At 40.9% G+C, this 11,723-nt stretch overlaps 1 protein-coding gene across 1 annotated transcript; it reads left to right on the forward strand.

The window, feature by feature from the left end:
* The first annotated feature begins 620 nt into the window (after positions 1-620).
* On the forward strand, positions 621-10,366 carry si:ch211-202p1.5 (uncharacterized protein LOC103909337 homolog). Its single transcript, XM_035792681.2, has 4 exons — positions 621-878; positions 4,755-4,914; positions 9,146-9,274; positions 9,382-10,366. The coding sequence occupies exons 1-4, from the start codon at positions 818-820 to the stop codon at positions 9,509-9,511; spliced, it is 480 nt and encodes a 159-aa protein (XP_035648574.1). The 5' UTR covers positions 621-817; the 3' UTR covers positions 9,512-10,366.
* Positions 10,367-11,723: the final 1,357 nt, after the last annotated feature.

Here is an 11,723-nt window from a genome sequence, read left to right on the forward strand (position 1 = left end):
CTAAAAGACATGGTGCTAGACAGCTTCCCTGTATGAAGTTGAGGGGTTTCCTCCCAAATACGTTCCCCCCCTAGCTCTATGGACTTTGTTCTTTAGACCTTTCTATGCCCAACATAGCCTCCAAATCCACTGCCTGCTGGGAGTCTGACAACCCATTATTCCCCAGTTACCTTCCCACTGAAACATCTGCTTCCCTAGTTATCTAGTTCTGAACTCATAGCAGGGCTCTAATCTAGTCCCACCTGGCTTGGACTGTGACAACATCTTCAGCACACCTTTTGGTCAGTAGGAGAACACTTTACAGGACCAGAACTCTCTTCTCACAAGGTAGCTCTTTCCTGCTGTATGTTATCAGTAACTGGCAGGCCTGTAGCACATGGCAGATGTACAACACACACACACACACACACACACACACACACACACACACACACACACACACACACACACACACACACACACACACACACACACACACACACACACACACACACACACACACACACACACACACACACATGTAAGGCTGTTGTACATGTGTGGGACTCTGTGGGGGTAGCCCTGGGAGAGAAGAGGCATCAGTAGTGACAGAGACAGAGTCTGGGAAGGAGGAGGGAGGGTGTGGTGGTGCTTGAGGTGTCTGAGGTACTGCTGCTTAAGACCAGACCAGAGCCTGGGACTGACTCCAGAGCTTCTCTGAGCTCCACTTCTTACTGATCCCTGCTTCTGGATCTATCTGCCTGTTGTGTGTCTCAAGGAGAAATTGTCACTATCTTTTTTTGAATTTGGAACTGTTGGTACTCATTGGAACAGAATAATGGATCTCACCACTTTTTACTTCCTGACCACAACTTTGGTTTTGATACTGGAGCATGAAGGTAAAGACTTTCTCCTGATATTACAGATGTTTACATTATTATTGAGCGCTTTTGGTTTCAATTGGAATAAAGTGTTTTTTACTATCATGTGGGGTGTAATTGTTGCACCTAAGCTGTGGTTTAATAGAGACAACATGTAGTAGGTAAGTGAGCCCTCATGTTGGCCATGCCTGTGAACAGATGCCTGTCTGCTTTTACAGTCTGCTTTTATCTGTTGTTCAAAAGCTGGTTCAATTGGATTTATTTTGTCTACTGGGAACTGTACAGCCTGTTTTAAATTATTTTGACAACTGTTGCCCACAAGAGTTACAATATTCTGTATGAGTTTCCATAAGCATAACTAACCTCTGATATGATCTTTGCTGCTGATGCAATGTTGTGAACTGATATCCTTTTTTGTGCTTATTTCGAATGGGGACAGTGTTATGTAGTACACGTTTCAAAACAAAGGGGGACATTCCATCTGAACTCAAACGATAAAACATACCTGTACTGTACAACTTTGGATGATATCATATATGTACAGGTAAAGGGAAATGGATAGGAGAAATGTGCAGATACTGACCACCCAAAGTTCTTATCCATGCTTGAGACTGATTGACCACAGGATTTATGTGCGAGCTAATCTAAACCACAGTGTTCTGATTAAATACCCAACCGGGCACTTCAACTACCAGGGACACCTAAATACCATATATTCATCAGAGGGAAAAGTCCCAAAGCACCTACAGACTCCGTGATCGAAGAAGGAGAAAACTTAAAGTTTTATGTTAGGACACAAACAAAAGTAAAAAGGTAACTATCTAGAGATAAGTCCTCTCTACAGCTACTGTACCTTGAGATACAGCAGGTCAGATCTCTAGATCAGACGATAGAATGCAACAGGTGTTCACAGTGGGGTTTTTGTTATATCATGCAGCACTTTTGAGGAATTTGAACAACGCCTTTAGCATATTCAAAAGAATATACTGCTCTTTTGGTCTGAATATTTCTACATTATGTGCTGCTGTCCATGTGTGCTGCACATTCCCTTAGGAATCACAGAACAGAAGTTAGTTCTATACCCGGCCCCCCCCCCCCACACTCCCGTAGAATGCTTTAGCCGGAGGAAACAGGGATTCAGCTATGGTGGTGGACTAACATTCCACAGCACCTCCATGATCTGAACCAGGAAAGACATTCACCATAAATGTCGATCCAAGTCACATGGATAGACAGCTTGTAGATAATATGTCAAAGTCAAGACTTTATGAAGGGGGGGAAAAAAAGTCCTCTCTCATTTTATTAGATGAGTCGAGGAATCCAGGAGCATTGGTTAATATGGATCATTATTATTAGACAGATACTTCTACAAACGATTTCCTGTGTCATGGTTGACTAGGCGCTGTTAAAGTACACTCTTTGGTTTATTGTTTCTTATACATGATAATAATAGATTAACATTGGTTAGTTCAGCAATCTCTGGAATCCATAAACCCTGTTATACACAGCACCACTGTTGCTTGTGCCACCCAAAAAGAAGACCATGTGTATATACAGGATTACCAGGGATAGAATCTGTGGTAGGTTATCCTGTTATATCCAGAACTAATCTTGTAAAAGCACAGGGCCAGGGTCTCTGACAATATTGCCTCAAAAATTCTGCCAGAGATGTTTTTTGGACTAAATTGAATGGATTAAATAGTAATCTCATGGATGTATTTGGCAATCAACTCCTGAACCTCTAAATCAGTGAACGCTCACTTCTCCAAACAGGTCGCTAAATTAAATTTTGCTTGGCAATCACATGGCATCTCAGGAGGCACGCAAGGCTTGTAAGCGTAACATTTCCATGCTAAGTGCCAATACAATACAATCCATGGGCTGGGCGTCTGTTCGACGCCGAGGAGTCTAAAGTAACAAATCCACTATAAAAAAAAACAGTTTCCTGATCAGGAGATGATTTACCTCAGCTATTTACGCCAATCAAATCTAATTTACGTAAATCCCTGAACACGTGTAGGATCAGACTCTCTATTATGGGATTTTCAATGAGGCTTGTTTATGAAGAGCTGAGAGCACCGTTTGGGTGTACAAGGGAAATCTGTTTTCATTCAAGTGATAAAAAGCCAGAGGCAGGCCCAGCTATTGGAAGCTACGCTCGTGGCTTGCACCAGCAGACTCCTGAATGCACTAGAGGAACTTGTGCAGGGTACAATGTGGTTCGCCACTGACTCATTGGGGTGAACCCAAATCCACATGGCATTTGGGATTCTCCACCACTTTAGTTTAATAACATATTTATTGAACTATAGTCCTTTACAGGGTGTAACAGTTTGATACAATTGACATAAGAAAATGCAAAGCTGTGAGAAATATATTAGGGTTAGATGTGGAAAAAATAATAGCTAGACAGTGTCACATTGCTAGACAGTAGCTCTATCAGGGTAGACAGTGCCACTATCTGGGTAGACAGTAGCTCAATCAGGGTAGACAGTAACACTATCAGGGTAGACAGTAGCTCTATCGGGGTAGACAGTGCCACTATCAGGGGAGAATGTGCTTCTATCAGGGTAGACAGTGGCTCTATCAGTGTAGACAGTATCACTATCAGGGTAGACAGTCGCAGTATCAGAAGGAAAAAAAAAATCCCCTGTATCTATTAGAGCGCACATGGAGAGTGGCAACCTAATCTAGACTTCACCTGGGCTATCAGAGAGTACTACTGTGTCTGACTGACATCAAATTAATAACCAGTGATAATCAGTATCTTTCGGAGGGCTGGATGAACGCTATCGAATTAATTAATTAATGAATGTGTCATTTTTTGATGTCAAATCACAAGTTGGCAACCCATAAATTCACACACAAACAAACATTACAATAATTCACGGTGATAATTAGCCTTCCGGTGTTTTCTGCAGTGCGCATCCCATAAAGAAAAATAATAAAAAATACAAATACAAATAAAAATGTATGTTACAAGTGCAGCCCAGTGGCAGTGAGATGGGCTATAGACAGTGAGATGGGCTATAGACAGTGAGATGGGCTATAGACAGTGAGATGGGCTATAGACAGTGAGATGGGCTATAGACAGTGAGATGGGCTATAGACAGCGAGATGGGCTATAGACAGTGAGATGGGCTATAGACAGCGAGATGGGCTACAGACAGTGAGATGGGCTATAGACAGTGAGATGGGCTATAAACAGCGAGATGGGCTATAGACAGCGAGATGGGCTATAGACAGTGAGATGGGCTATAGACAGTGAGATGGGCTATAGACATCGAGATGGGCTATAGACAGTGAGATGGGCTATAGACAGTGAGATGGGCTATAGACAGCGAGATGGGCTATAGACATCGAGATGGGCTATTGACAGTGAGATGGGCTATAGACAGCGAGATGGGCTATAGACAGCGAGATGGGCTATAGACAGTGAGATGGGCTATAGACATCGAGATGGGCTATAGACAGTGAGATGGGCTATAGACAGCGAGATGGGCTATAGACAGTGAGATGGGCTATAGACATCGAGATGGGCTATAGACAGTGAGATGGGCTATAGACAGCGAGATGGGCTATAGACAGTGAGATGGGCTATAGACAGCGAGATGGGCTATAGACAGTGTGATGGGCTATAGACAGACAATAAGTGGATTGTTCTATAGACTGTTGCCCCTTTTGAGAAGCGTACAGTAAGATGGGGCTGATGTGTAGAGATTAGAACAGCATTAGCAGTGCCAAATGATCTACAGTGCATACTTCAGAAACAAATGAAAATGGAGTGCTGCAATCTCCCAGTTCTGTACCGTCTGTCCTTGTAAAAGTTTCCTCAGCTTATAGTATTATTTTTTATATAATGCTTTATTCATGGGGTTGTTCCTTCTCTCCTAGCATACTCAGACTCCACTGGGCCTGGTCCAGAGGAGGGCCCCGTGATGCAGCTCATCTACAGACCCCTACGGCGGGAGAAGCGTTGTTCCTGTGAGAACCTGAATGATAAAGAATGTGTGTACTTCTGCCACATTGGCATCGTCTGGGTCAACACTCCTAGGTGAGTTCATCAAGAACAACATCTCACAGCACAACTCACCCTCTCATAAACAAATCGTAGGTAGAAAGATATCTACGACAGAGATATCTGTGTTGTGAAAACAGAGAGGTTTGTCTGTGCTTTGTTTAGTTGGACATATTGCAAAGGTGGAGATACATAACATTTGAATGATCATTTCTCACGCTGTATCATATTTGCATATTGAGCCATATTGTAGAGTATATTTTAGAAATAAGGCTCGGTGGGGGCTAAAGGCTGTAGTTAAGCACGACGCAATGAGGAGTGGCTGGATACAGCCTTCAGCTGTGGTATATTGACCATAATCACAAACCCCCGAGGTACCTTATTGCTATTATAAACTTGGTTGCCAAAATAATTAGAGCAGTAAAAATAAATGGTGATTGGCTGACAGCCAATTGGCTGACAGCCATGGTATATCAGACCGTATACCACGGCTGTCAGCCAATCAACATTCAGGGATCAAACCACCCAGTTTATAATTGCAAATTAAGCCATGATATGGGATGGCAGGTAGCCTAGTAGTTAGAGTGTTGGGCCAGTACCGAAAGGTTGCTGGATCGAATCCCTGAGCTGACAATGTAAAAATCTGTAGTTCTGCCCCTGAACAAGGCAGTTAAGCCACTGTTCCCCGGTAAGCCGTCATTGTAAATAAGAATTAGTTCTAAACTGACTTGTCTAGTTAAATAAAGGTTCCATTTAAAAAATGTTGTGACAGTGTTCTGAGAAGCCACAGGTTTTTTGTGTGTGATTTATTATCACATTAGAGTGTAATGAGCTGGATGATTTGTGGTTCTTTGTAAAACTCAAAACCACAGTGTCAAGGATTTAATTTAAAATAAGAGACCGTTACTGTCTATCATCAACTCAGACTCTCTCTCAACTCTTTCCTGCTGAAGCTTCTTGTTTAACACGAGTAAAGGTGAATACCAGTGAGCTTCAACATTACAGTCGACTCACAATAAGTTGGATCTGAACATACAGTACTTCCTGATCCAAATATCCCACATCCAATTAGTTCGAGGAGCGGTTAGGGCATCTGCCCTCTCTTCTGAATTCCTTGTTTCCTCATGTGTTCTAAAAGTCCCAGGTTTCTATAAGTTTTCCAATATCCTTTCCAATGGTCAGCCTAAAACCAGCTACTAAAGACCAATACCTATACATTGTAGGTACTGTGCTATGTTTAAACATGGAATCACAGTAGTAGTATGCAATTGTGTGATCATTGGTAATAAGGACATTTTCTCCTACCAAACACACTTAAACATAAGAATGGAAATCAGTAGTTAGGAACTGATATTACATGTCACATGAATGTTCACAAATGATCATTCACTTCCAAACTGAGCATAGAATTTTCTGAGACTCTCGCGTGGTTTCTACTCAATTCTGTTGACTCAAGCTATCTACTTTCAACTCAAGAAACTAAGAGAGTTCACAGTTTATAAAGAGAAGAGACAGGCTTTCACCATCCAAATATACTGAGGTTAAACTACAACAGAGAGAAAGAGATGAAGGGGGGAAATGAAAGGGTCACCTTTCAACATCTGCCAAAAACACCTTATGGAATGCAGATGTTTTGGCTGCTCAGACAGACAGGTAGACAGACAGTCAGACAGACAGGCAGGCAGACAGATGGGTGCGTGTGTGTGTGTGCATGTGTGTGACGGTGTGTGGAGAACACAGGGAGGAGGTGACCTTGTTTGATGGGGTTGCTTTGAGTCGTGCATGGCATCTGGAATCAGTTCACTGTGTGGTCTTGTTTACATGTCCCAGGCTGCAAGGTGGGACATCATGGCGGGCAGGCAGACTGGCTCTGGTTGGCTTCAGGATCAGGTTAATATCCAGAGCAATGAAGCAGCAGCTTTAGGATATATAAATGTGTTATGGAGGACTGGCGTCCTCTCTGTGTCCTGTAAGACAGGTTTAATACATTATACCCTCGAGACTCACTAGACACCCGTGTTTGCCCAGCTTTTCAGGGCCATGCAGCTTTATTTACATGATCTGCCTCATTGGTTCTATAAAAAGCATTTTGTGGTTGCCAATAGAGATATAATATAGGATATTGAGCAATTAAGAGCCCCTTAGCCCACAATTTCTGTGTCCCCGCGGAAATCTAATTAACATACAAAAAACATTCCTACCAAAATCTGTCTGTTTTATGACCACTCTGTTGAAAGTTGAAGACTCTCAAGAACATGATGGCTTCTGTCTGTAGCATCCAAATGGTTTGGGCTATAAGGTCCTGGTACTAGTTAAAAAAGTGAATGGAAGTACAGTTGAAGTCCAAAGTTTACATACACCTTAACCAAATACATTTAACCTCAGTTTTTCACAATTCCTTACATTCAATCCAAGTAAAGTAAAACATTCCCTGTTTTATGTCAGTGAGGCTCACCACTTTATTTTAATAATGTGAAATGTCAGAATAATAGTAGAGAGAATTACTTATTTCAGCTTTCATTTCAGAAGTTTACGTACACTAAATTAGTATTTGGTAGCATTGCCTTTAAATTGTTTAACTTGGGTCAAACGTTTTGGGTAGCCTTCCTCAAGCTTCCCACAATAAGTTGGGTGAATTGTGGTCCTCCTGACAGAGCTGGTGTAACTGAGTCAGGTTTATAGGCCTCTTTGCTCGCACACACTTTTTCAGTTCTGTCCACAAATGATCTATAGGATTGAGGTCAGGGCTTTGTGATGGCATCTCCAATACCTTGACTTTGTTGTCCTTAAGGCATTTTTTCCACAACTTTGGAAGTATGCTTGGGGTCATTGTCCATTTGGAAGACCCATTAAGCTTTAACTTGAGATGTTGCTTCAATATATCCACATAATTTTCCTCCCTCATTGATGCCTTCTATTTTGAGAAGGGCACCAGTCCCTCCTGCAGCAAAGCACCTCCACAATATGATGCTGCCACCCTGTGCTTCACAGTTGGGATGGTGTTCTTCGGCTTGCAAGCCTTCCCCCTTTTTCATCCAAACATAACGATGGTCATTATGGCCAAACAGTTCTATTTTTGTTTCATCAGACCAGAGGACATTTCTCCAAAAAGTACAATCTTTGTCCCCATGTGCAGTTGCAAACCATAGTCTGGCTTTTGTATGCAGTTTTGGAGCAGTGGCTTCTTCCATGCTGAGCCGCCTTTCAGGTTATGTCAATATAGGACTTGTTTTACTGTGGATATAGGTACTTTGCACTGGTTTCCTCCATCATCTTCACAAGGTCCTTTGCTGTTGTTCTGGGATTGACAACAACAAAGTATGTTCATCTCTCGGAGACAGAACATGTCTCCTTCCTGAGCGGTATGACGGCTGCGTGGTCCCATGGAGTTTATACTTGCATACTATTGTTTGTACAGATGAACCAGACTTGTGGAGGTCTACAATTTGTTTTCTGAGGTCTCGGTTGATTTTTTCCCCCCATGATGTCAAGCAAAGAGGCACTGGGTTTGAATGTAGGCCTTGAAATACATCCACAGGTACACCTCCAATTGACTCAAATGATGTCAATTAGCCTATCAGTAGCTTCTAAAGCAATGACATAATTTTCTGGAATTTTCCAAGCTGTTTGAAGGCACAGTCAACTTAGTGTATGTAAACTTCTGACCCACTGGAATTGTGATACAGTGAATGATATGTGAAATAATCTGACAGTAAATAATTGTTGTAAAAATTACTTGTGTGATGCACAAAGTAGATGTCCTAACCGACTTGCCAAAACTGTAGTTTGTTAACAAGAAATTTGTGGAGTGGTTAAAAAACTAGTTTTAATGACTCCAACCTAAGTGTATGTAAACTTCCGACTTCAACTGTATATATGAAGATAGTTTAGTACCTAAAATAAAGGGATAAATATATGTAAATAAAACAAAAATTGTTTCCTGATCTTATATCTCTCAGATACAGGACAGACACTTCAGAACAAACTTCCTTTAGGTTTTTGGCGGGACCATCTGTTGTTCCATGTTGTGATTCTGTAATTCAATGCATTTCTATTGGCTAATAACAGTAATGCCAAATTCATGGTGTCATCCAATAATTGTTTTATATAATTTTTTTGATACCTTAAGGGGTCTTAAAACACAACATCAAATAGCCCCCCTGAGTTCCCTTTGTAAGTTGAAAAAGACATACTTAAAATTCAAAGCTGCTGTGTTTATCAGTGCATGTACATAGTGATCTCATCATTCCCTTAACTCTTTCTCCAGTCAGGTAGTGCCATATGGAGTGGGCTCCTTCCCTGTTCGACTGAGGAGAGAGGTGGGACGGTGCATCTGCCTGAAGAGAAAGGACTTTGAGTGTCTTTACTTCTGCTCTGCCTTGCGTACACTCAAAGAGTAAGTGTTCTTGAATCACACTTTAAATGTGTTAATATCATTGCTATCCCATCTCAAATATCGAGAGGAAAAGAGTTAACACCGTCATGATTTCTTTGTTTTTATAGAGGTCAACATTATTTGGTCAAGAGGACATTTGCGACAAAGTTGAAGAAGAGATATAAGGCTGAAATGTCAAATAAAAGGATCCAACAAACACTTAACGCAAGAAAACTGAAAGAAGAGAATGGACACTAGTTTCATCACCCTAGTTTCATGTCATCTGATTGGTCTCTTTTACAATATGACGCAAAAGGACATTGTACAGTGGTGGGGCACTTCTGAAACGTATTTATGAAATGTTGTAACTTCTGCAGTATTTTTGTGATTGTGACTCATTCTCAAATGTTTTAATGCTGTACATAAATATTTTTTACTTTACAACATACAGTACATACGTCATTTTCAAATCAAATGAAGTTATATAGTTACAGTAATGCATAAATGAGCAGTATTTAAGATGTTAAATGTAAAAATCTCTTGTATCTCTGTCAATGTTGTGTCTGCATGTTACACTGTTTTGGCCTCGACATCCTTTTGCTGTCATGGAGTTAGAATGTGAAAGACATGCTAGAAATGGAAAGCAATGCAGTTCACGGGTCTTAAAAGTGAGTTACAGTATGTATCAAACTAGACAGGGAATCATCTGTGTGATCTAGGACAGGTGGGTCATTTAACGCATCATATATCCAAAAGGTATTCAAGTAGAGTTTGCATGTCCCGGCAGTGGTATTCAACGCCGGGGTTGCCAAAATGGTCCCCGCTGAAAAAGTTTGCATACCAGTGTTACAATTCAAATTGCATTGCTACCAAGACATGGATTCCAGACTAGGGCTGGTATTCAAGCAAACCTGCAAGGCTACCAGACCGCTGAAGAAAAACCCATTCCATACAGTATTACTATCTCTACAGGGTACAAAGCTCGTCTGTATTGACATAGTATCTGATAACTAGCTATGCAGGTTTGTTTGAGCACCAGTATTGTTTAAAAGATGATCAAATGACTATTTATTTTGTTTGTGAGATGATTTTATAGCTAATACATTCAAATCTAAACAACATCCTTGTCACAGTGTGGTTTTCTTACAATAGTCCCTTGTTTGTTACAGTGATCTTCCATCAACCCCTTGAGTCTAGATCTGCCTGTGAAATATTCCGTATAGGCACAGACTAAGAAATGTGTGTGGTATGTACAGTACATTATGTATCACTTACAATGAAGGAACATTCATTGGCCGAACGCCCGAGGCTGTCCCGCATTTATGGATCAAAAGGATAGCGGCTGTCAGCCAATCATCATACCTCTTCTCTTCTCTGGTCACCTTGCGGTCAGGTCAAGCGTTGCTCTGGGGATCAGTGTCCTCTCTGTGCTCCCTGCGGAGCGTCGTTCTGCCAGCATGAAGAAGCCCACAGGACCGCTGGATTGAACATGATTACAGCCTCAACCCTATCTAATCTTCTCCCACAAAGCTGTTCTCACCACTCAGAGGAAAATAACTCAGTTCTCGCTGCATGACTTGTGGCTTTCTGTTGCTGCAATTTCCTTGACTATGCTCTATTATTGTTAACAGGGTTGTTTGCAAGGTTTTCCTTTAGATTACTGTGGCACATCCAACCATCCCATGGGGAAAATCTAAATGGACCAATTCTACACACACAACACAATATCATTTCAACTTGATATAGTAAAGCTGAAGCCTTTCAATTTTTCCTGAACGCACCATGATAATTAGTTTTCTTTTGAACAATTTAGTGAAAAAAATAGATATTGCATGTAGAAAAATCCCATTTAAAGCCATCAGTTGGCAAATAAATCTAACAAATACAGAGGTGGAAACAAATGTCTCTTAGGGGGTACAGGGGGTATATCAGCTTTAATAATGCAGGCAGATTGTAGATTCCATCTATGTCATTGTCTGCATCATTTCCAATCACCCATAAAAAATGTTGTACATATAAACAGTAACGGTCAAAAGTTTACCTACTAATTCAAGGGTTTTTAATTAAAAAAAATATTTTCTACATTGTAGAATAATAGTGAAGACATGAAAATTATGAAATAACACATATGGAATCCTATAGTAACCCAAACAAATATATTTTATATTTGAGATTATACCAAGTAGATACCCTTGGCCTTGATGACAGCAACTCTTGGCATTCTCTCAACCTGATTCACGAGGTAGTCACCTGGAATGCATTTCAATTAACATGTGTGGCTTCTTAAAAGTTAATTTGTGGAATTTCTTTCCTTCTTAATGCATATGATCCAGCCAGTTGTGTTGTGACAAGGTAGAGGGGGTATACAGAAGACAGCCCTATTTGGTAAAATACCAAGTCCATATTATGGCAAGAACAGCTCAAATAAGCAAAGAGAAATGACAGTCTATCATTACTTTAATACATGAAG

The sequence above is a fragment of the Oncorhynchus keta genome, chromosome 19 (assembly GCF_023373465.1).
Source record: "Oncorhynchus keta strain PuntledgeMale-10-30-2019 chromosome 19, Oket_V2, whole genome shotgun sequence".
Lineage (NCBI taxonomy): Eukaryota > Metazoa > Chordata > Actinopteri > Salmoniformes > Salmonidae > Oncorhynchus > Oncorhynchus keta.

Coding starts and splice junctions, on each gene's coding strand:
- si:ch211-202p1.5 (XM_035792681.2), top strand. CDS start 818: ATGGATCTCACCACTTTTTACTTCCTGACCACAACTTTGGTTTTGATA. Junction 879..4,754: donor TTTGATACTGGAGCATGAAG/GTAAAGACTTTC, acceptor CTTCTCTCCTAG/CATACTCAGACTCCACTGGG. Junction 9,275..9,381: donor GCCTTGCGTACACTCAAAGA/GTAAGTGTTCTT, acceptor TTGTTTTTATAG/AGGTCAACATTATTTGGTCA.